The sequence below is a fragment of the Typopeltis vanoorti genome, chromosome 7 (assembly GCF_054136105.1).
Source record: "Typopeltis vanoorti isolate ZY-2024b chromosome 7, IOZ_Tvanoo_1.0, whole genome shotgun sequence".
NCBI classification, from domain to species: Eukaryota; Metazoa; Arthropoda; class Arachnida; order Uropygi; family Thelyphonidae; genus Typopeltis; species Typopeltis vanoorti.
In genome coordinates, this window is record NC_143555.1 from 133,444,438 (window position 1) to 133,465,700 (window position 21,263).

The 21,263-nt window shown below is 37.2% G+C and overlaps 1 protein-coding gene across 1 annotated transcript in view; it reads right to left on the bottom strand.

Moving 5' to 3' along the window:
* Window positions 1–21,263, bottom strand: part of yata (N-terminal kinase-like protein yata) — a 386,793-nt gene that overhangs the window by 353,711 nt on the left and 11,819 nt on the right. Inside the window, exon 2 of the mRNA XM_090396135.1 lies at window positions 8,842–8,901. Within this exon, the coding sequence (XP_090252261.1) occupies window positions 8,842–8,901 (60 nt within the window). The remainder of the gene's footprint in view (window positions 1–8,841; window positions 8,902–21,263) is intronic.

Sequence of the window (21,263 nt, forward strand, 5' to 3'; positions counted from 1 at the left end):
TACTTGAAAATTTTCTGTCTGTCCCAGACAGGTCCGAACACTTGTCTTCACATTTCTGTACATTTCCCGCAACAACCTGACATATTTCTCCGGCACCTTCTTCTCCCTCAGACACCTTCAGACTTCTTGCCTTGGCACTCTATTGTATGCTTTCTCCAGATCAATAAATGCCAGATGTAGCTCCCTTTGTTTCTCTCGATACTTTTCCATCATCTGCCGTAACCCAAAGATAGCATCTGTTGTTGAGCTACCAGGCATGAAGCCAAATTGTTCCTTTGCAATCTCCACCTCCTTCCTCAATCTACCATCAAGAACCCTTTCTAGGATTTTCATTGTGTGGGACATCAACTTTATTCCTCTGTAATTTTTAGTCTTGTGCATCCCCTTTACCCTTGTAGATGGGGACAAGAGTACTCTCCCTCCATTCCTCGGATATATTTTCCTGTTTGCAAACTTTCATGAACAGGTCCCACAGCAGGTGAATTCCCTCTTCCCCCAGTGCCTTCCATGCCTCCACTGGAATTCTGTCAGGGCCCACCGATTTTCCATTCCTCATCCTCTTCATGGCCTTCATCACTTCCACTCTACTGATGTTCTGCACCATCCCCTCAGAAGGCTGCCCATTTTCTCTGTGAGTCCTGGCATTTTCCTCATTCAAAAGTCCCTCAAAGTATATTTTCCATCTGTTTCTTATGTCCACATCCCTCCATAATACTCTTCCTTCAGCATCTTTGATCTGCCTCACATGTCAGATGTCCTCTGCTGCTTTATTTCTACATTTCGCTAGTTGGTAAATTTTTCTCTGTCCTTCCTTTGTTTCTATTTGATCATACAGATCTTGATATGCCATGGCCTTCGCCTGTGCCACAACTCTCTTGGCTTCTTGATTTCTCTCTCTGTACACCTCTCTGTCCTCTTCCACTCTTGACTCATCTCACTTCTGCTTTGCCTTCCTCTTAGCTGTCACTGCCACTTGTACATTATTATTCCACCACCAACCCTCCTTCTGCTCTCTAATCTTTCCAGATGTTTCACCAAGCACCTCGATTGCACAGCTCAGGATTACTTTTGAATTATGTTACCACCAATCTTGTACACTTTCCAGTCCATCCGAAATCCTCTCTAACACCCTCTCCCTAAAATGATTCCTCACACTCTCCTCTTTTAAGCGAAACCACTTAATTGTCTTCATCCCATGCCATCCAGAGGTTCTTATCTTCGATCTTATTTTAAAGTCTGCACAAAGCAGTCGGTGTTGATGTGCTACTTGATCTGTTGGGATTACTTTACAATTTGTCACAACCTTAAGATGTTTTCTTCTAGTCAAAATGTAGTCAATTTGTGAACTGTTGTTACCAAACCAAAATGTTATGAAATGATCTTCCCTCTTGTAGAAAAAACGAGTTCACAATTGCCAGATCAAAAGCTACAGCAAAGTCCAAAATCCTCTCTCCTTCTTGGTTCATCATTCCCACTCCGTTGCCACTATGCACCCTTTCACAGTCGCTATTCTGTCTTCCTATGTGTCTGTTCAAGTCTCCTCCAACAATCATCATCTCATTTTCTTCCAATTCCCTCATTTCTTAATCTAACATATTCCAGAACTCATCTTTCTCCTCTGCTGCACAACCAACTTGCGGGGTATATACACATAATACGACCACCTGCTCTTCTCCAAGACCCAATTTCATTCGCATCATCCTGTCGTTCCTTCTACCCATTTCCAGTACTTCACCCTTCATTCTGCCACACACCACAATTGCTACACCATTTCTTCCCTCGTTATTCGCTCCAGAGTAGAACAATTTATATCCATCTCCCAGTTCCTTTGCCTTTTCCACCTTCCACCTTGTCTCCTGCACACATAAAATGTCCAACTTCCTCTTCCTCATCATGTCTACCACCTCTCTTCCAATTCCAGTCATGCTTCCAACATTCAGCATTCCCACTCGCAACATCCTCTCCACCTGCTGGGCTCGCTTCTTTAACTGCACCCGCCCTTGATGCGGTAGCTTTCGTCCACTTCTCACAGCTGTAGGGCGACGTGGCTGCGTGTTGCTTAAGGGGTACACCCTGGCAGTTATATCATTTTCTCTTTGACTCATATCATAGTTTGAGCTGGCATTGAAGTTTTCCGACAGGATGCCCTTCCTGATCAACCCTCACATTTATCCACGCTTGGGGCCGGCACCTATTGAGGCTAGCTTGCCTCCTTCGGTGGCTACATAAGACGAAATGACTTAGCAAGATAGGAAAGACTCACCCCTAGCCCTCGAATACTCTAATAGGATCAGGGGGAAGGAGCAAGGAGAGGAAAAAGAAGCAAAGAAAGAAGAGGAGGGACCAGTCTACAGAATAATATAACAGATATATATTACATGAAGTAAGGCATGGTCCAGCATCTGGTACCTCGGGTTTGCCATGCACTTACTCACTAAATTGAGCCCTTCAGGTTTCAGATCCATAAGTTAAAACTGGTTTGAATACTGTCTCGTATACAGCTAATTTAGTGCTCTGACTAATTTCTCTCTTATTCCATATGAATTTATTCAATTGACTTCCTACCATACCAGCTTTGTTGATTCTGTTGTCAATTTCTATATTTAATTTACCATCTTCACTAAAAATCGTGCCTAAGTAGCTGAAATATTTTACTTGTTCCACAGGTTCTCTGTTCACAAAGCAGTTGACATTTTCAATGATTCTCCCTATTTTCATTGTCTTTGTCTTTTTATTGCTGACCTTCATACCATATCTATTACAACAGTTATTCAATTTAGTCAATGAATCTTGCAGACTTGTAGCAGATTTATTTAGAAGTATAACATCTTCTGCATAAAGAAAAGAGCTGACATTAACATCTCCAATTTTGATATCAGGTTCAATACCACTGTCTTTCATAATATGATTCATATAGATAATGAATAAAAGAGGGGGATAATGTACATCCTTCTCTCACACCAGATTTAACATCAAACCATCTTCCAGTACTTCCTTCAATCCTAACTGGTGATTTACAAATATAGACAAAGTATTGCTTGATATAATGTCAGGGTGCTTAAGGGTCAAAGCTGTATAACTGAGAGGAGACCTCCACATAGCCTTTAAAGGAATGTGGAGAACCGACCAGAGTTTCTGACCTAATGTCCAATCCTCACCTTCTCGTGGTGGACCCGGTTAGGTATCTACCTGGATACTGAACAGATGAGGATGGGCTGGCAATTTGGGATTTAGCCAACCAAATTGTATTATTATTGGTTAAACCAAAATAAAAAATGATGGTACAACATGAAAAAATTTCAGGACGGCTGGGGCGATGCCCGGTTAAACAAGGCCCCAATTGTTTTTGCCAGGGAACCAGGTCAAACAGCGAAAAGTCAGCTACTGGAACAAATCTGAAAACAAACCCCAACTCAACATCACCAGAGTAAAAGATCAGTACTATCAACGTAAGAAGCCTGAATGGCAAAGAAATGGAGCTAGCTGAGGAATTAGATAAGTACCAGATCGACATAATAGGAGTGACTGAAACAAAAAAGACCAAAAATGGTGAGATCTTTCTGAGCAATAAATACAAAATGATATATTCCAGGCAATGACAATCAAGGAAAAGAAGGAGCAGCCATAGTATTCAACACAAAATACGAGGCTAATCTTCTTGAATGGCAGTCAGTCTCAAGTAGAGTAATGTGGGCAAATATGACAATGGGGAAATGGACAATGAGACTTATTTGTGTCTATGATCCCACAGAAGGTTCTACTAAGGTAGAAGTGGAGGAATTTTTTGACGCTTTAGAAAAAGCAACTAACACAATGAAAAAGGAAAAGTTGGTTCTTGTTGGGGATCTAAATAGCAGAGTAGGAAATGTTTGTGAGACATACAAAAATATTTTGAGAAAATTTGGAGAAGAGAGCAAAGCTAATAATAATGGCAAACATTTGTTGAATTTCTGCTCAGGACATGGACTGTTTATTACTAACACCATGTTCCAACATAAAAATGTGCACAAATTCACATGGAGAGAAGAGGCAAGGAATAAGAAAAGTCTCATTGACTATGTTATTGTTGATAGTGATGTTTTCTCCCTGGTGCAGGACACCAGAGTGTACAGAGGATTTGAAATTGGAAGTGATCACTATTTAGTCTTGAGCAGGATAAAATTGAATTTCATATTGAAAAGAATAACATGTAAGAAAGTTTTAAAGCGAATAAAAGTTGAACAGCTCTCAGATGTGAACTGTAGACTAAAATACAGAAAGTTTATTGAAAAGAAAATAAAAGAGTTCGAGAACAGGAATCAAACCTTGGAGATTCAGTGGCAAACTCTGAAGAAAACATTGATTGATTCTGCCAGAGAGGCATGTGGTGAGGTTGTGTGCAAGAATAGAAAAATCAGAACTCCCTGGTGGACACAGGAAGGTAAAAAGGCAGTGAAGGAAAAGAAGAAAGCATATCAAAAGTTCCTGGCAAATAAGTCAGCTTTTACTCTTACAGAATACAGAGACAAATGTAAGAAAGCTAAACAGTGTGTAAAACTAGCTAAACAAAAGTCATGGGAGGACTTTGGCAAGAATATAGAAAATAAATATCAAGAAGGTGGCAAAATATTCTGGAGGTTGTTGAAGAAGCTTAAATGGAGGAAAGAGTGCTGTAAAAGGAGTTAGAGATGATAAAGGTGACATGAAAACAGGAGAAAAAGATATCCTTCAAGTATGGAGTAATTACTTTGAAAAACTGCTAAATGAAACAAGCAGTGATGACAGCACAATGATAAAAAACACTGACCAGGCATGCAGTCAGGAATACATATCCATACTTGAAGTAGAAAAAGCCATTAAAGGCTTGAAATGTGGAAAGGCAGCAGGAGTAGATGATATTCGACCAGAAATGCTGAAGTATGGTGGTATAAGAGTCTTACAGTGGCTGCACTGCATAGTTCAGAAAGCCTGGACAGAGGGACGAATTCCCAATGATTGGAGTAGAGCTCTCATAGTACCCATATATAAAAAGGGAAATAAAACTGAATGTGAGAATTACAGAGGTATTTCCCTACTGAGTGTTCCTGGCAAGATCTATGCAAGTATACTTGAGAAACGGTTGAGAAGAATTGTGGAAGAAAAGCTTGGTGAAGAACAAGCTGGATTTAGGCCAAATAGAGGCTGTCAGGATCAGATCTTCACTTTACGACAAATAATCGAGAAAGCATGGGAATATAACAAAGATCTGTATTTAAGTTTTATCGATTTGGAAAATGCATATGACAAGGTGCCAAGAGAGAAGTTATTCAATACGCTGCAGTTATATGGTGTCAATGAGGCATTATATCAAGCAATACTTAGTCTTTATTTGAGTTGTAAGACAGTAGTTAGAATTGAAGGAAGTACAGGAAGATGGTTTAATGTTAAATCTGGTGTGAGACAAGGATGTACATTATCCCCTCTGTTATTCATTATCTATATGGATCACATTATGAAGGAAAGTGGTATTAAACCTGATATCAAAATTGGAGATGTTAATGTCAGCTCTTTGCGGATGATGTTATAGTTCTAAATAAATCCGCTACAAGACTGCAAGATTCTCTGACTAAACTGAATAGCTGTTGTAATAGATATGGTATGAAGGTCAGCAATAAAAAGACAATGAAAATAGGCAGAATCATTGAAAATGTCAACTGTGTTGTGAATGGAGACCCTGTGAAACAAGTAAAACATTTCAGCTACTTAGGCACGATTTTTACTGAAGATGGTAAATTAAATAAAGAAATAGACAACAGAATCAGCAAAGCTGGTATGGTGGGAAGCCAATTGAATAAATTCATATGGAATAAGAGAGAAATTAGTCAGAACACTAAATTAGCTGTATACAAGACAGTGTTCAAACCAGTTTTAACTTATGGATCTGAGAGCTGGGTCAGAAGTAAAACACTTGACCAAAGACTAGAGACTGCAGATATGAGAGTCCTGAGAAAGATTAGAGGCATGAACAGATGGCATCAATGGCAATATCATATTAAAAATGAGGATATTAGGAAAGAACTTGAAATTGTCAGCATCCAGGAATGTGTTAGGAGAACTAATCTCAGTTGGTATGGTCACTTAAACAGAATGGGCGAAGAAAGATTAGCAAAACAAGTGTTCTCTGCCAGGTTGGCAGGAAAACGACCCAGAGGAAGACCAAGATATAGGTGGATTGATACGGTACAAAGTGCCTTAGACAATAGAAATATAAGATCTGATAATGTTTTGTGTCCTGACAGGTAACAGACTGATTTGGAGGAAAACTGTAGATAGGAAGTTAGTAATGATGTAATTTTTTCATGTAGTACTGTCATATCCTGTACACCCCTTGAGGGTACATGGCAGGAATTTGATGATGATGATGATATAATGTCCCATTAACACCATATAACTATAGCGTATTGAACAGCTTCTCTCTTGGCACCTTGTCATATGCCTTATCCAAATCGACAAAACTTAAATACAGATCTTTGTTATATTCCCATGATTTCTCCACTATTTGTCATAAAGTGAAGATCTGATCCTGATAGCCTCTATTTGGACTGAATCCAGATTGTTCTTCACCAAGCTTTTCTTCCACAATTCTTCTCAACCGTTTCTCAAGTATACTAACATAAATCTTACCAGGAACACTAAGTAGGGAAATATCGCTGTAATTCTCACATTCAGTTTTATTTCCCTTTTTATATAATGCAACTATGAGAACTCTACTCCAATCAATGGGAATTCGTCACTCTCTCCAGGCCTTCTGAACAATGCAGTGCAGCCACTGTAAGACTTTTTATACCTCCATACTTGGGCATTTCTTGTTGAATATCATCTCTTCCTGCTGCCTTTCCACATTTCAGGCTTATGATGGCTTTTTCTACGTATACATATCCATACTTTTTCCAAGTATGAATATGTATTCCTGACTGCATGCCTGGTCAGTGTTTTTTTGCCACTGCACTATCTTCACTGCTTGTTCCATTTAGCAATTTTTCAAATTACTCCATACTTCAAGGATATCTTTTTCTCCTGTTTTCATCTCTAATTCCTTTTACAGCATGCTTTCCTCCATTTCTGAGCTTCTTCAACAACCTCCAGAATATCTTGCCACCTTCTTTATATTTATTGTCTATGTTCTTATGAAAGTCCTCCCATGACTTTTGTTTAGCTAGTTTTACACAGTGTTTAGCTTTCTTACATTTGTCTCTGAATTCTCTAAGAGCACAAGCTGACTTATTTGCCAGGAACTTTTGATATGCTTCTTCTTTTCCTTCACTGCAACTTTTACTTCTTGTGTCCACCATGGATTTCTGATTTTTCTATCTTTGCAGACAACCTCACCACATGCCTCTCTGGTTGAATCAATCAGGGTTTTCTTCAAGGTTTGCCACTGAATCTCCAAGGTTTGGTTACTGTTCTCAAACTCTTTCATTTTTTCTTCAATAATCTTTGTGTATTTTAATCTATAGCTCGCATTTGAGAGCTGCTCAACTTTTATTCACTTCAAAACTTTCTTACATGTTATTCTTTTCAATATCAAATTCAATTTTATCCTGCTCAAGACTAAATAGTGATCACTTCCAATTTCAAATCCTCTGTACACTCTGGTGTCCTGTACCAGGGAGAAAATATCACTATCAACAATAACATAGTCAATGAGACTTTTCGTATTCCTTGCCTCTTCTCTCCATGTGAATTTGTGCACATTTTTATGTTGGAACATGGTGTTAGTAATAAAAAGTCCATGCCCTGAGCAGAAATCCAACAGGTATTTGCCATTATTATTAGCTTTGCTCTTTTCTCCAAATTTTCCCAAAACATTTTTGTATGTCTGATAATCACTTCCTACTCTGCTATTTAGATCCCCAACAAGGACCAACTTTTCCTTTTTCATTGTGTCAGTAGCTTTCTGTAGAGTCGCCTCAAAAAATTCTTCCACTTCTACCTTAGTAGAACCTTCTGTGGGACCATGGGCACAAATAAGCCTCATTGTCCAGTTCCCCATTCTAATATTTGTCCATATCACTCTGCTTGAGACTGCTTGCCATTCAAAGAAGATTAGCCTCGTATTTAGTATTAAATACTATGGCTTCTCCTTCTTTTGCTTGAATGTCACTGCCTGAATATAACATTTTGTATTTATTGCTAAGAAAGGTCTCACCAGTTTTTGCCTTTTTTGTTTCAGTCATCCCTATTATATCGATCTGGTATTTATCTAATTCCTCAGCTAGCTCCATTTCTTTGCCATTCAGGCTTCTAATGTTGATAGTACCGATCTGCAACTCTGGTGATATTGAGTTGGGGTGTGTTTTAAGGATTGTTCCAGTAGCTGACTTTTCGCTGTTCGCTCTGGTTCCCTGGCGAAAACAATGGGGGGGGGGCCTTGTTTAAACATGCGAAGCCCCAGCCGGCATGAAATTCTGTCATGTTATACCATCATTTTGTATTTTGGTTTAAGCCAATAAGAATACAATTTGGTTGACTAAATTTCAAATTGCCAGCCCATCCTTATTCGTTCAGTATCCAGGTAGATACCCAACAGGGTGCAGCACGAGAAGGTGAGGATTGGACATTAAGTCAGAAGCCCTGGTCGGTTCTCCACATTCCTTTAAAGGCTATGTGGTGGTCTCCTCTCAGTTATACAACTTTTCTTTGTATATTTGTACAATCTGGTCTTTCAAATCAAATATTAAGTTTTTTATAGTTCTTAACCTTACACAGTACACTATGCATCCTCACATTTAGGAGCATTCTAAAATAAATATTTAGATAAATAAAATAAAAGTTAGGCAATAACAATTTTAAATTGAGTAATACATAACTACTACCACTTACCAGTATTTCTGACTCAGGTTTTACTTCAAATACAAACACAGAAGCTAATTCACCAGAACTCTGAGAGTAAAAATAAAAAAGAAAAAGCTTTATTATTAAAATTTAAAAAAAAAAATGGTACCAAATTAAATAAAGCATACAGATTTTCATGTCACAGCTCCCAAACTTCTTAACACAGGTATTTAGTAAAAAGATTCTAATTGAACTGGAAAGAAACTGGTCTATTGGATCCACATTAAAATTTAAATATAAGGAGGTCATGTTATAAAAGTGTTATGAAACCCACTTTATAATAGATATAGGCTAGTACAAATTAAGTCTAATTTCAAGGAATATAATCTATTAATGGCATACAACCTCCAACACAAATTCTCATTCTGGGGAGAAACAATGGAAAAGTATTCTTTCTTTTAAGGTTACTTCACTATGAATGCTGACCACTGTGTGGTCAGCATTCATAGTGAAGAATTTATGGAGACAAAACACACACGTTAAAATAATTTCCTTACTTAACATTAAGCAACAATCAACATTGCGACCTCGGTATTGAGGTCATCATCAGGAAACATACATATGTACAATATACAAGCTACATGCCATTGCACTATATAAAAGTAAAATTAATCTAAATGTTTGTTAATCATTCATCCTAGCCTGACCCCTGGTGAGGAAAAAAAAAACATGGAACTATATTAAACAATTTCTACAGTACTTTCATATTGAGATTTTCTTCAGTCTGGGGTTGTTCCAGCTGCTATTTTAGTTGAAGATGGGTCCTCCACATTCTTGGAATAATTAATCCATCATTTTTGTTCAGATTTGAATGATGTTTTAGCATTTCACAATCTTCTTTGAATTTTCTTTCATATCAAGTTTTGGTGTAGTGTAGGGACTAAGTGCCTTTCCAGTAAATTCTAACATGCCACAAAGCTAATAACTTCCCATCAATTACCTTCTTTTTTTATTCATGTGGGGTACCCCCTATTCCTCAACCCCCCCCTAGGACTGGTTGAGCCCTCCTAATGAGGGATTAAGTATTATATCCTATGACTGTAGCCTGTGTGTTCACGGGTCCTGTTTGCCTGCTTGCAGGATGAAAAACCCTGCTGTCCACGTCCAAGACCGGCTAACTTGGCTATGGCTGAGAAAGATCCTCAAACTCCTCACATCGTCAATGGGAATCGAACCTAGTACACTCCTTCCCCAGGCATATGGTTGCGAAGCACATAGCCACTAGGCTAACTGTGTGGACATCAATTTCCTTAATATCCCATAATGCAATGCCCATATCCTTACAGACATGTATAATGCTATGCATTATGAGAAGGGCCACTCTTTAATTTATAATATAATCAAGTGGAAAAACTTTCAACATCTATCTCTAATCCAGAGTATTGTAGTAATAAGGTGCGACACCTTTTGTGCTACTTGTATATGGAAATATAACTTCTTTATTACTCCAACCTTGGTATCACTGCTGGGTCTAGCTATCAATGATGAGATCTCAATAAAGATCAAAACCTGTCTGTATAATGCACAGCATTATACATGTCTGCAAGGATATGTGTGTGTTGCATTATGGGATACTAAGGCAATTGATGGAAAGTCATTAGCCTCTATATATGAGTTGCCCAGTCATGAAATTATTTCATGTGTAAATTTTGTTTGCTTATCCAAGTGTAAGCAAACTTTGTTTGCTGACACTTGGATAAAGGATGAAACCAAGAATATAATTTCTTGGCATCTTTAATTTATAATATAACCAAGTGGAAAAACTTTCAAGGAATAAGGGACAGGGAGCCACCTGAATAAATTTATAAGGAATAAGAGAGAAATTAGTCAAAATATCGAACTATCAATATACAAAACAGTTTTCAAACCAATTATTACTAACTCAGATCTGAGAGCTGAGTTAGTAATAAAACAGTTCGTCAAAGACTGGAGACCACTAAGAAAGATGAGGAGAGTGAAAAATGGCATAAATTGCAGAATCATATAAAAGTGAAGATATTATGAAGGAACTTGACACTGTTAGAATTTAGAAGTATGTTAACAGAGCTAATCTCAGTGTATGGTGGTTATTATTATTACCTGAAAGACCCCATGGATTCAAAGAATCATCTAGGAGGTCCTTTTGACACACATGGGGTCTTTCAGGTAATAATAATAACCACCATACACTGAGATTAGCTCTGTTAACATACCTCTAAATTCTAACAGTGTCAAGTTCCTTCATAATATCTTCACTTTTATATGATTCTGCAATTTATGCCATTTTTCACTCTCCTCATCTTTCTTAGTTTTTTTTTGTATGCAGAGACCACAACTCTGCATACAAAAAAAACCTGCTTCTCACTCCCATGCTCACACCCTCCTTATACAGCTTCCAGGAATGACCTCTGGTTCTCCCACTATTTGCTGTTGTTAGATCTTGAATGAGGACCTTTTCATCAAAAAGGATCATTCATTCAAGATTTAACAAGATTATAATAATAACCAAGAAATACTTGTAATGTTAGTAAAGAAACAAATTGTTAATAGAGAACATAACTGAATTACCTTAAAATTAAGTACAAAAAAAAAGGAGGAATTTGTCTGTCTAGATAGAATTATTATTGTTTGAAATCACTAGTAAGAAAAAAAATACTCTATGCAAAATGTATGTCAATGCAAACAAAAGTCAAAAGGCTGCGTGTGAGTTGCCCACGATAAGCATAACTACCGAAGCGAAGGCATTCGTGGAAAGCGAATTGAACTTGCGTTCCCTGAAAAGAGCGCTCTTGAGGAGAACAGTTGTGACTAAACAACTTAAGGACCAATAGGAAGGTGCTGTGAGAAAACTTCTGCAATGGAAAAGAGGGCGCAACAAGGGATAATAAATGCAGGTTAACATGGGTTTCAGCCCCTGTTTTCACTCAGACCCATGATGCTGACCAGCGGAAGGGAATTTAAGACTTCGGACAGCAAGTTTCTCTCCGTTGCTGACTGGCGAGTATCGGGCGAGCTGCACATGAGATGACGCCGTCCACTAACTCGGGCCATCGGTAGAAGAGCTACTGGAATGAGACAAAGAAGGTTCCTCCAGGGAGACAGGCAGTCTGACGACAGTGACCAGCAAGACAAGCATTTGCCCAGCAGAGTGCAGAAAATGGTTGTACGGGACAAATGAAGTGACCTCCACGTGGACGCAACCCACTGAAGCAGTAAAGAATCTAACAGTAAAGGACGGATAAAGAGGACATGGTAACCTCATGCGGCGGTGGTAATGTACAGAATTCTCTAATTTTATTTAACAGTTAGCATTAGAGGAAAAGGGTGATCAATTTCTAGTTGGAAGAAAAATAGACAATTGCCTAGAGAACTTTTTGAATGACTCATATGCATTGTAACTTGTTAGTTCCACTGGACTGGTAATCAGAGGACTTAAGTTCTTGTGCGAGACCTAATTAATGCCAGTCGTCTGTGTTAGCATTTGAAGTTGAAAAAGTAAACTTGTAATTTCCCATGCTAAGTGTGTTTTAATTGACCAGAGGATATGAATTATATGTTCATTAACTAGTGTTCATTTATGATTGTCAGTTTGATTTAGTATAGGTATTGTGATAAGCTTTTGATATGTTTAAACCTAATTGTAAACTCATTAGATCTTTAATAAACATGTTTTACTAAGTAAGCCTGAGTTTTGCTTGAACATGAGACTAATTTACCACTCATAAAAGTTTGAACCCATGCATAAAATTCTTGAATTCTAGAATTCTTGAGGGACAAATGTCTTAGGCAACATGTAACAGGCCCACAGGGCTCAGTACTAGGACCTATATTGTTTAACCTTTATATCAATGACATTGCCAGTGGATTGCAAGGGTATATTCAGTTGTTTACGGATGATGCGAAGCTGGGAAGGATTATTAGTAATAGTGCAGATGTGGTAGCCCTGCAAGAGGATTTGAATAAGCTAGATAGATGGGCAAATGAATGGGGGTTTCAGTTTAATGTAGCAAAATATAAGGTCTTGAGGTTTGGGAAACATCGATGGGATGCTGCACACTCTATGGGAGGAGTTATACTGGAGAAAGTAGAGGGAGACAAGAGATCTGTGGTTGATGATTGATAGAAACCTGAAGTTTAGGGGACATATTGCAAAGGTGGTGAAGGTAACACAGAGGATTGCTGCAATTATGAGAAGGACACTGACCTGCAGAGATTAGAGGGTTATCATTCCGTTGTATAAGTCTCTGATCAGATCACACTTGGACTATTGTTCTCAGATTTGGTCCTCAGGATTTGAAGGAGATAAATTAGCTGTGGAAAGGATACAAAGATGGATGACAGAGATGGTTTCAGGACTGTACAATGTTAGTTATGAGGATCGGCTGAGGGAATGTGGACTGCAGAGTTTGGTGGACAGAAGAAGGAGAGGTGATATGATTGAGACTTTTAAACTGTTGAGAGGTGGTTACAGGGTTTACACTGGGGAGTTCTTTTGCTTGGTTGAACAGTGGGAAGGCATGATGACAAGAGGCCATCCCTGGAAGTTATGAAAGGAAACTGTGAGCAAGAGGGTGAGGAGTGGTTTCTTTGCATGGAGGGTGGTTGAACCATGGAATGCATTGCCTGATGGAGTGGTAAGAGTGAGAATGGTCAATGTGTTTAAGGAGTGGTATGATAGAGTTTGTGTTTCTTAGCGGGGGGGGGACCTCCCCTCGATGAGTCTTTTGACTCCATGGAGGCCTGAATAATAATAATAATAATAATAATAATAAGGAGAAAGTATAGAATAATTAGAAAGGTTAGGGCCATGACTGCAAACTGAGATCTCTAGAGACGCTATATATATTTAACGAATTTAGGTAGCTTTTAGAACTCTGGGAAAGTTTCTCTGAGCAAGAATTCTTCTGTCCTAGGACTCTGACTGGCACAGCTGGAACAAACAAATTTGTCAGAATTCGAAAAGGAGACTGCCCAGGGAGATCTGATTCTTAGTTGGCACAAGAGGGGATAATAGTAAAATAGATTTAAAGAAAAACCACGAAGTAATATCGTAAAACCTCTCCAACACTGATCCTATAACTACCCCTTATTAACATGTAGGTCTCTATCATATCAACCCTCTTCCTCCTATCCACTAGACACTGTAACTTGCATCTTATCCAGTTTTCCTCATATTCGACATTCCAGAGGCCAGAAACTACTTTAGTCAGTTGTTGATGGACCCTTTCCAACATCTCTTCATCCTTTTAAAAACCAGGTGAACAGATCTCTGCACACAGTAATCCATGTGCAGCCTATTCAAAGCCTTATACAATGGAACAAGAATCTCCCTGCTTCTACAGTCAGTGTCCTCCACATCATTCCAAGAAGTCTGTGTGTTGTCCTCACAATTTTGGCAGTGTGTCCCCTAAATTTCAAATCTCTATCCACTATTACTCAAAGATCTCTTATTTCCTCCACCTCCAAAAATATATGCATCATCTGCAAACAACTGAATATCTCCAGCCAAATCTTCGCCAATATCATTAACATGCAAGTTAAAGAGTAATGGCCCTAAAACAGACTCCTGAGGTACACCACTAGTGACTTTCCTCTTCCAGGACATTGCTCCTCCATACACAACTTGCTGATACCTAGCAGTTAGCCAGCCTCTGATTCAATGCACTAATCTAATATCCAACCCCATGTGCTCTAGTTTGACTATCAACTTATCATGCAGTAATCTGTATCAAAAGCCTTTGCAAAATTTAAGTATACTACTGTGTACCCCTCTCCTCTGTCCAAACGAATCCATCACCTTATTGTAATAAGTAAGTAGATTACTAAAACATGACCCCCCTTTAGCATGCTGTCCATCAAAGATAATACCATTGTTATCAACTTGATTCTGATGCTGGTTCTCAACAGCTTCTCGAACTTAACCACAACAACTGACATAAAGATAGGCCTATAATTTGATGCTTGAGTGCTATCATCTCCCTTATGAAGCAGCATAATCTTGCCCTCCGCCTGGAGACTGATTATGAATTAAATCTGATGATAACAAATACCTCCTTTCATCCATCAAGAAGGAGTTATAAGTATTAGAGAACATTTGTTCATTGAACAAAACACTAGACTATATACCTGGGAAAGCCCAGATGGTAAAATTAAAACCAGATTAATTATATAATGTTCAGAAAAAGATATTCAGAAATAGTACTGCACAAACCAAAATGTGCCCATGAGCTGATAAAACTCTGCCCGTATCTCCTTTGGAACTCGGCCCAGTGCAAGACTTGTATTAAAAAAATATGTCAAGGCAGCTGTCAACTTCCTGCCACATTCCTTCAGAATACATGGTGATATATTATCAAGTCCCACAGCCTTATTAACATCAAGTTTGCTCAACTCCCCATATGTCTCTTGCTCACTTACAGTCAGTCTCTCTCCTCCCCATTAGTTGTTCTTATAGCATTTTCTCCAATCAATGTCATCCTTCCATAATCATTCTTTTTTTCTTTTTCGCTGGTTACATATCGAAAGTACTCCCTAGGATTCTTTTTGGTTTCATTAGCTAACTGCTGCTCATATTTCACTTTTGCTACCATTACCAACCAAGTTACCAGTCTTGCCTGGCCTGGTCTTTGTAATCCTCTTGGAATTGGTTATTACCACTTCACTTATGCAGCCTCCATAATGCCCTTTTTCTTTGTATCACATGCTTAATCTCTTCATTCATCCATTTCACACCTACCTTGTTTAACCTTCTGACCCTTGAAGTACATTTAGACATTGGTTCTACTAGAGAGTTCTTGAATATCCCCCAAGCTGCATTGATCTCTTTGACAGCTAACTCCTCATTCCATGCTATACCTGCAAGCTCTCTCCTGAGCTCTTCATAATCACAACCTTGTAGTTCCACATATACCCTTTTCTCACAGAGGTCCCCACACTGCTGGCAACCAACCAGGTAATGACTTCATGGTCACTCTCACCAAATGGAGGGTGATTTGACACCTCATTTATAATTACATCCTCTGATGAGATGATCAAATCCAAGACCCTTAATCTTCGTGTGCCTTCTGTTACATACTGTCTGAGGTAGTTGTCCCTCAAGAAACTCATTTTCTTTACTTCCAGTTGCTATCTCATCATCCCAGTCTATATTGGCATAATTAAAATCACCCTTTTTCTATTTGCTTGGCTAATTTGATTATACATTTCATAGTCGCTACCATCCACATTACCAGTTCTATAACAACATCCAACCAAGTATTTCATTCTATTCACCCTCTATCTCACACCATACTGCCTCAAAACCACTGCCACTATTTCTCTCTTGCATCTCTACTTTGTGTGGACATAACTCCTTCTCTATCATTAATAGCACCCCTCTCCCCTTTCCATCTCTATTCCTGTCTGGATGTCATCCTCATCCAACCATGTCTCACTTATTCCAACAATTTTTGGGTGAACAGACCCACTTAATGCAACCATTTCATTTGCCTTGTTTCTTACACTTCTAGCATTTGTATACAATTCAAAGCTCATTCCTGGATTTATAGCTAGTTCCACTGATATCACCCATTCAATGCGATTTCTCCATGCTCAACTTGAATCATTTCCCTTTCTCCTTATTCATCTCAGAATCCTCTTCAATCCAACTGCTTTCTCTTGATCCCAGGTCATCCCTTTCCCTTCCTATCTACACATGCATTCACATCCTCTTGGAGAATCCACCTTTCTCACACTGTGTTACCCTGTCCACCCCGAGCCTCCTTGTTTCCCTGTCCACCTTGCACACTGTCAGTCACTTAAACAGAATGGGAGAGGAAAAGTTAAAAGTTGTTTGTTGCCAATATGGCAAGAAAAAGACTGAAAGGAAGACCAATATCAAGGTAGACTAGTGCAGTCAGAAGTGGCATGGAAGACAAATATATAAGATCTGACAATACTAGTCTTGACAGATAACATTCATTGGTTGACAGGAGATTAGTAATGATGCAAACTTAATCATGTAGTACTGTCATATTATTCTGTATGCCCCTTGATGGTACAAATCTGGAGACTGATTATGAATTAAATCTGATGATAACAAATACCTCCTTTCATCCATCAAGAAGGAGTTATAAGTATTAGAGAACATTTGTTCATTGAACAAAACACTAGACTATATACCTGGGAAAGCCCAGATGGTAAAATTAAAACCAGATTAATTATATAATGTTCAGAAAAAGATATTCAGAAATAGTACTGCACAAACCAAAATGTACCCATGAGCTGATAAAACTCAGCCCGTATCTAGTTGTTTCAAAATTAAGACAAACTGATATAAGAAATAAAGAACATTAACTGAAAATTAGTATGCAGCAAAAATTAAGTTATTTTGAATGTTAGAGGGGAAGTTTAATTTAGAAAATGATGTAAATTAGAACATAAGAAAATGATAAATTGAAGACAGTAAAAAGAAACAAATTAAGACAATTCATAAAGATCTTGCCTATGACTATCTCCAAAAAGACTCAAGACAGAAGGAAACTGTGGATGAATGAAAATGTATTAAATATGCAAAAACAAAAAATAAACCAGAATATAATACCTTAAACAAAATGAAAAATGCAGAGAAACCAAAGAAATCTAGATCAATGAGATGAGCAAACCACAACTTCTAAATGTAACATATTCTTGGAAATGTGTTAAGTTGAATTTTTTTCCCCCCCATAAGATATATGAGGGTTCTTTGAAATGTTTGGTAAAAAAATAAGTTAAACACATTTTTTTAGAAAAATATCACCTTTATTTCTCAACATAGTCTCCATCGAGGTCTACACATTTGGACAAGCGAGTTTCCAATTTTTTCATCCCATCTAAAAAGTAGGATTTGTCAAATTGTGCATAGTCATTGACAGCCTTGATGAATGACATCCTTGTTCACAGAAATTTTTTTCCCACAGAGCCACATTTTTATGTTTGGGAACAAGAAGAAGTCACACGGGGACAAGTCCAGAAAATATGGTGGATGTGGAACCAATTCGAACCTCGATTCATGCAATTTTGCCGATGTGTGGGATGGTGCATTCTCTTGAAAAGCGCACTTTTTTGTGCACCAATCTTGGCTATTTTTTCTTCAGTTCTTCTTTTAAACTGTCCAACAATGATGCATAATAGACTCCTGTTATGGTCTTACCCTTTTCCAAATAGTCTATCATGATAATTCCTTAATAATCCCAAAAAACAGTGGCCATCACCTTCCCAGCTGGCAAAACTTTCTTTGCATTTTTCAGTGCTCTTTCACTGAGTATTGTCCATTGCTTTGACCTGCTTGGATTCAGGTGTGTAGTGGTGGATCCAAGTTTCATCTACAGTCACGAATCAACGTACAAAATCCTGCAGATTGCAATTAAACATCACCAAATACTGCGTTGAAATGTCTTTTCGCATGCGTTTTTGATCGATAGTCAACAATCGCGGCAAAGAAAAGAAATAAAACTGATCCTCTGTAAATTCTTCACATTCCATCCAGGTAGCTTAGTGCATTTTTTGAAATATTTGTCAAGTGACTGCAAAAATATCTGAAAAATCAGGAAGCGAGACACAATAAAAATTGTTAAGATTACATCAAGAGAATTTACTAATGAATATTTACTCTTTAGCACATCCATCTTAACAAACTCTAAATTAATTAATTAAAATTTTAAGTAAGAATGAAAATGAATGCAGAAATATTTCATAAAATTTTTATTTCCTTTGTTTCAAAATTTGTCCTTTTTATTATATATTTTGTGATTACAAACAAAACTTGCATCTTAGTTTTGTAAATACCTAATGACATTTAACGTGCACACAGCTTTTTCATGTGCAATTTTTCATGCAAGATATTATACACCTGTTCAGTTGAGATGCCTACAATCTCAGCAATCTCACGCACTTTCACTCAGTGGTCTTCCATAACGATACCATGGATTTTGTCATTTCCTTTGTAGTGACCTCAGTTGGACGTCCAGAGCATGCTTCATCTTTGATGGACTTATGACCACATTTAAACTCATTTATCCAAAATTAAATAGTCTTTAATGCTGGTGCAGAGTCCCCATGAACTGCATCTAACTTGGCTTTAATCCATGCAGCCATCCACTTCTTCAAATAAAAGTGTCTTATCACCGCATGAAACTCATTTTCCGCCATTTTTATAAAAAATGTAAACATGGAAATTTTAAATGTTTGCCAAAACGAGAACTACGTGTTGCATGTGGCTAAAATTTTGCCAAGGGTCATGAAAAAGATGATAAGTGCTGACACTGGTATGAACGAACGAATTATGTTGCCATCTATTAGAAATTTACCAAAGTTTTCAAACAACCCTCGTATTGTTAAATTTGTTAATATATTTCTGAAATAAATTAACTTAATACAAAAATTATAAAAATGTATAAGAAAAGTTAATTGTAAAAATATAGTACATAATTTGAAAAATATTTTTTTTTCTTTTTCATAATCATGCTTTCAGGGATTTAAGCCTAATGGCCCATTCCAGTCTCATTCCATCTCTTCCTTGGTCGTCCCTCCAACTAGGTGATATCAGAGTATCTTTTTGGGTAGTCTTGTGTAATGTATAGAAGCAATATATCTTTATTATGGGGGCAGATTGCAAAAACACTTTATATAATAAACCCAAAATGAAGGTTGAGGGTAAGTGGACAAGTAAAGGATGTCTTCTAAATATTCTAAATAAAAGTGCAGGAGGAGAGTGGGCTTCCCGTGACAGTCAGAATAAATTTGACTGTCAAATTTATTCTGACAAATAAAATATCTGGAGTGCATAAAAAATTAAAATCATCATCATCATCATCATCATACGTATCAAGGATTTAGGCCTAGCATGGCCTATTCCGGCCTTAGAAGTCATCGTTGAATCGTTTAAGAGGGCGTCCTTGTTTTCTTTTTCCTAATGGTAAGTACTTTAAGGCTTGTTTTGGTAATCTTTCTGTTTTCATTCTTTGAACGTGTTCCATCCATTTATGTTTATATTTTTTAATTTTTTCTATTACTGGTTCTTGGTTTAATTCTTTCATAATATCTTCATTTCTTTTGTGATCAAATAGGGTATACTTTGCAGTTTTTCTCATAAACTGCATTTCTGCTGTTGTTAATCTTTGTCTTTTTGTTTTATTGTCCAGATTTCGCTTCCATACATTAAGACCGGTAGGGCTAATATATTGTATACTTTTAGCCTGGTTTGTTTTAAACTAGGTTTGGTTTAAATATAGAGTTAATTACACCTGTTATTTTTAAATATTTTGCATTTACGTTTATATTTTTTTCATTTTCATATGTGATCATACATCCTGGGTAGTTAAATGAATTCACCTGTTCTAAGATCCTGTTATCTATTACTATTTTAGTTCTTGCTGGATCTTGTCCTTTAAAGGCCATAGTTTTTGATTTTTCTGTTGTTATTATCATACCATAATTAGATTTAAAATAGCTTTCTGCAAGTTAGCTTCAGAATTTGTAATTATTAATTGGTCGTCTGCAAAGAGGAGAGTGTTTAAGTTAGCTGTAGGTGAAAGTTTAATTCCTTGGTGTAAATTTTTACTCCATTTTATTATTATTTCGTTTAAGTAGATATTAAAAAGAGCTGCTGAGAGGGGACATCCCTGTCGAACCCCTTGGTTTATCTCTCCTGTATATGATAGCTCGTGATTGAATCTTATTTGTATTTGATTATTTTCATATATACTTGTGATAGCTTTTAGGATATAATTTGGTATTTGTCTTTCTTTTAATATGTTAAATAATATGTTTCTTTTAACTCTGTCAAATGCTTTTTCAAAGTCAATAAATGCAATATGTGTTTCCAAATTATATTCTCTTCTTTTCTCTACTATTAATTTTAGGCAAAAGGCTGGGTCCATACATGATCGTCCTTTTCTAAGTCCATTCTGTACCTCTAGAATAAAGTTTTTGGAATATTTCATTAGTTTGTTATTTAAGATTCTGCTATATATTTTGTAACAGGAATTTAGTATACTGATACCTCTATGGTTTTTAGGGTCATCTCTATTACCTTTCTTAAAGATAGGAATCACAATTGCTTTTTTCCATTCTATTGGGGGGATACTAGTTGAGTAAATTTTATTTAAAAATAATAAGAGTCTTTTTTTTGAATCTTGTTCCTGCGTATTTATATAGTTCTGAACCTAGCTTATCTTCTCCAGGTGATTTTCCGTTTCTTGTTTCTTTCAGGCTGATTTCTAATTCTTCTTCAGTTATTTCCTTTTCATTTTCGTTAATTGTTTGCCAGCTGTCTTTTTTAAAATATTTGTCTGTCCACAGTTCTGTGTAGTAATTTAGAAATTCTTCTAATTTTAATTCAGTGTTTAATTTTATGTTTTCTTTGGTATCTGCATTTAGGTGTTTCAAAATCTTATATACATTGGGTCTTATTT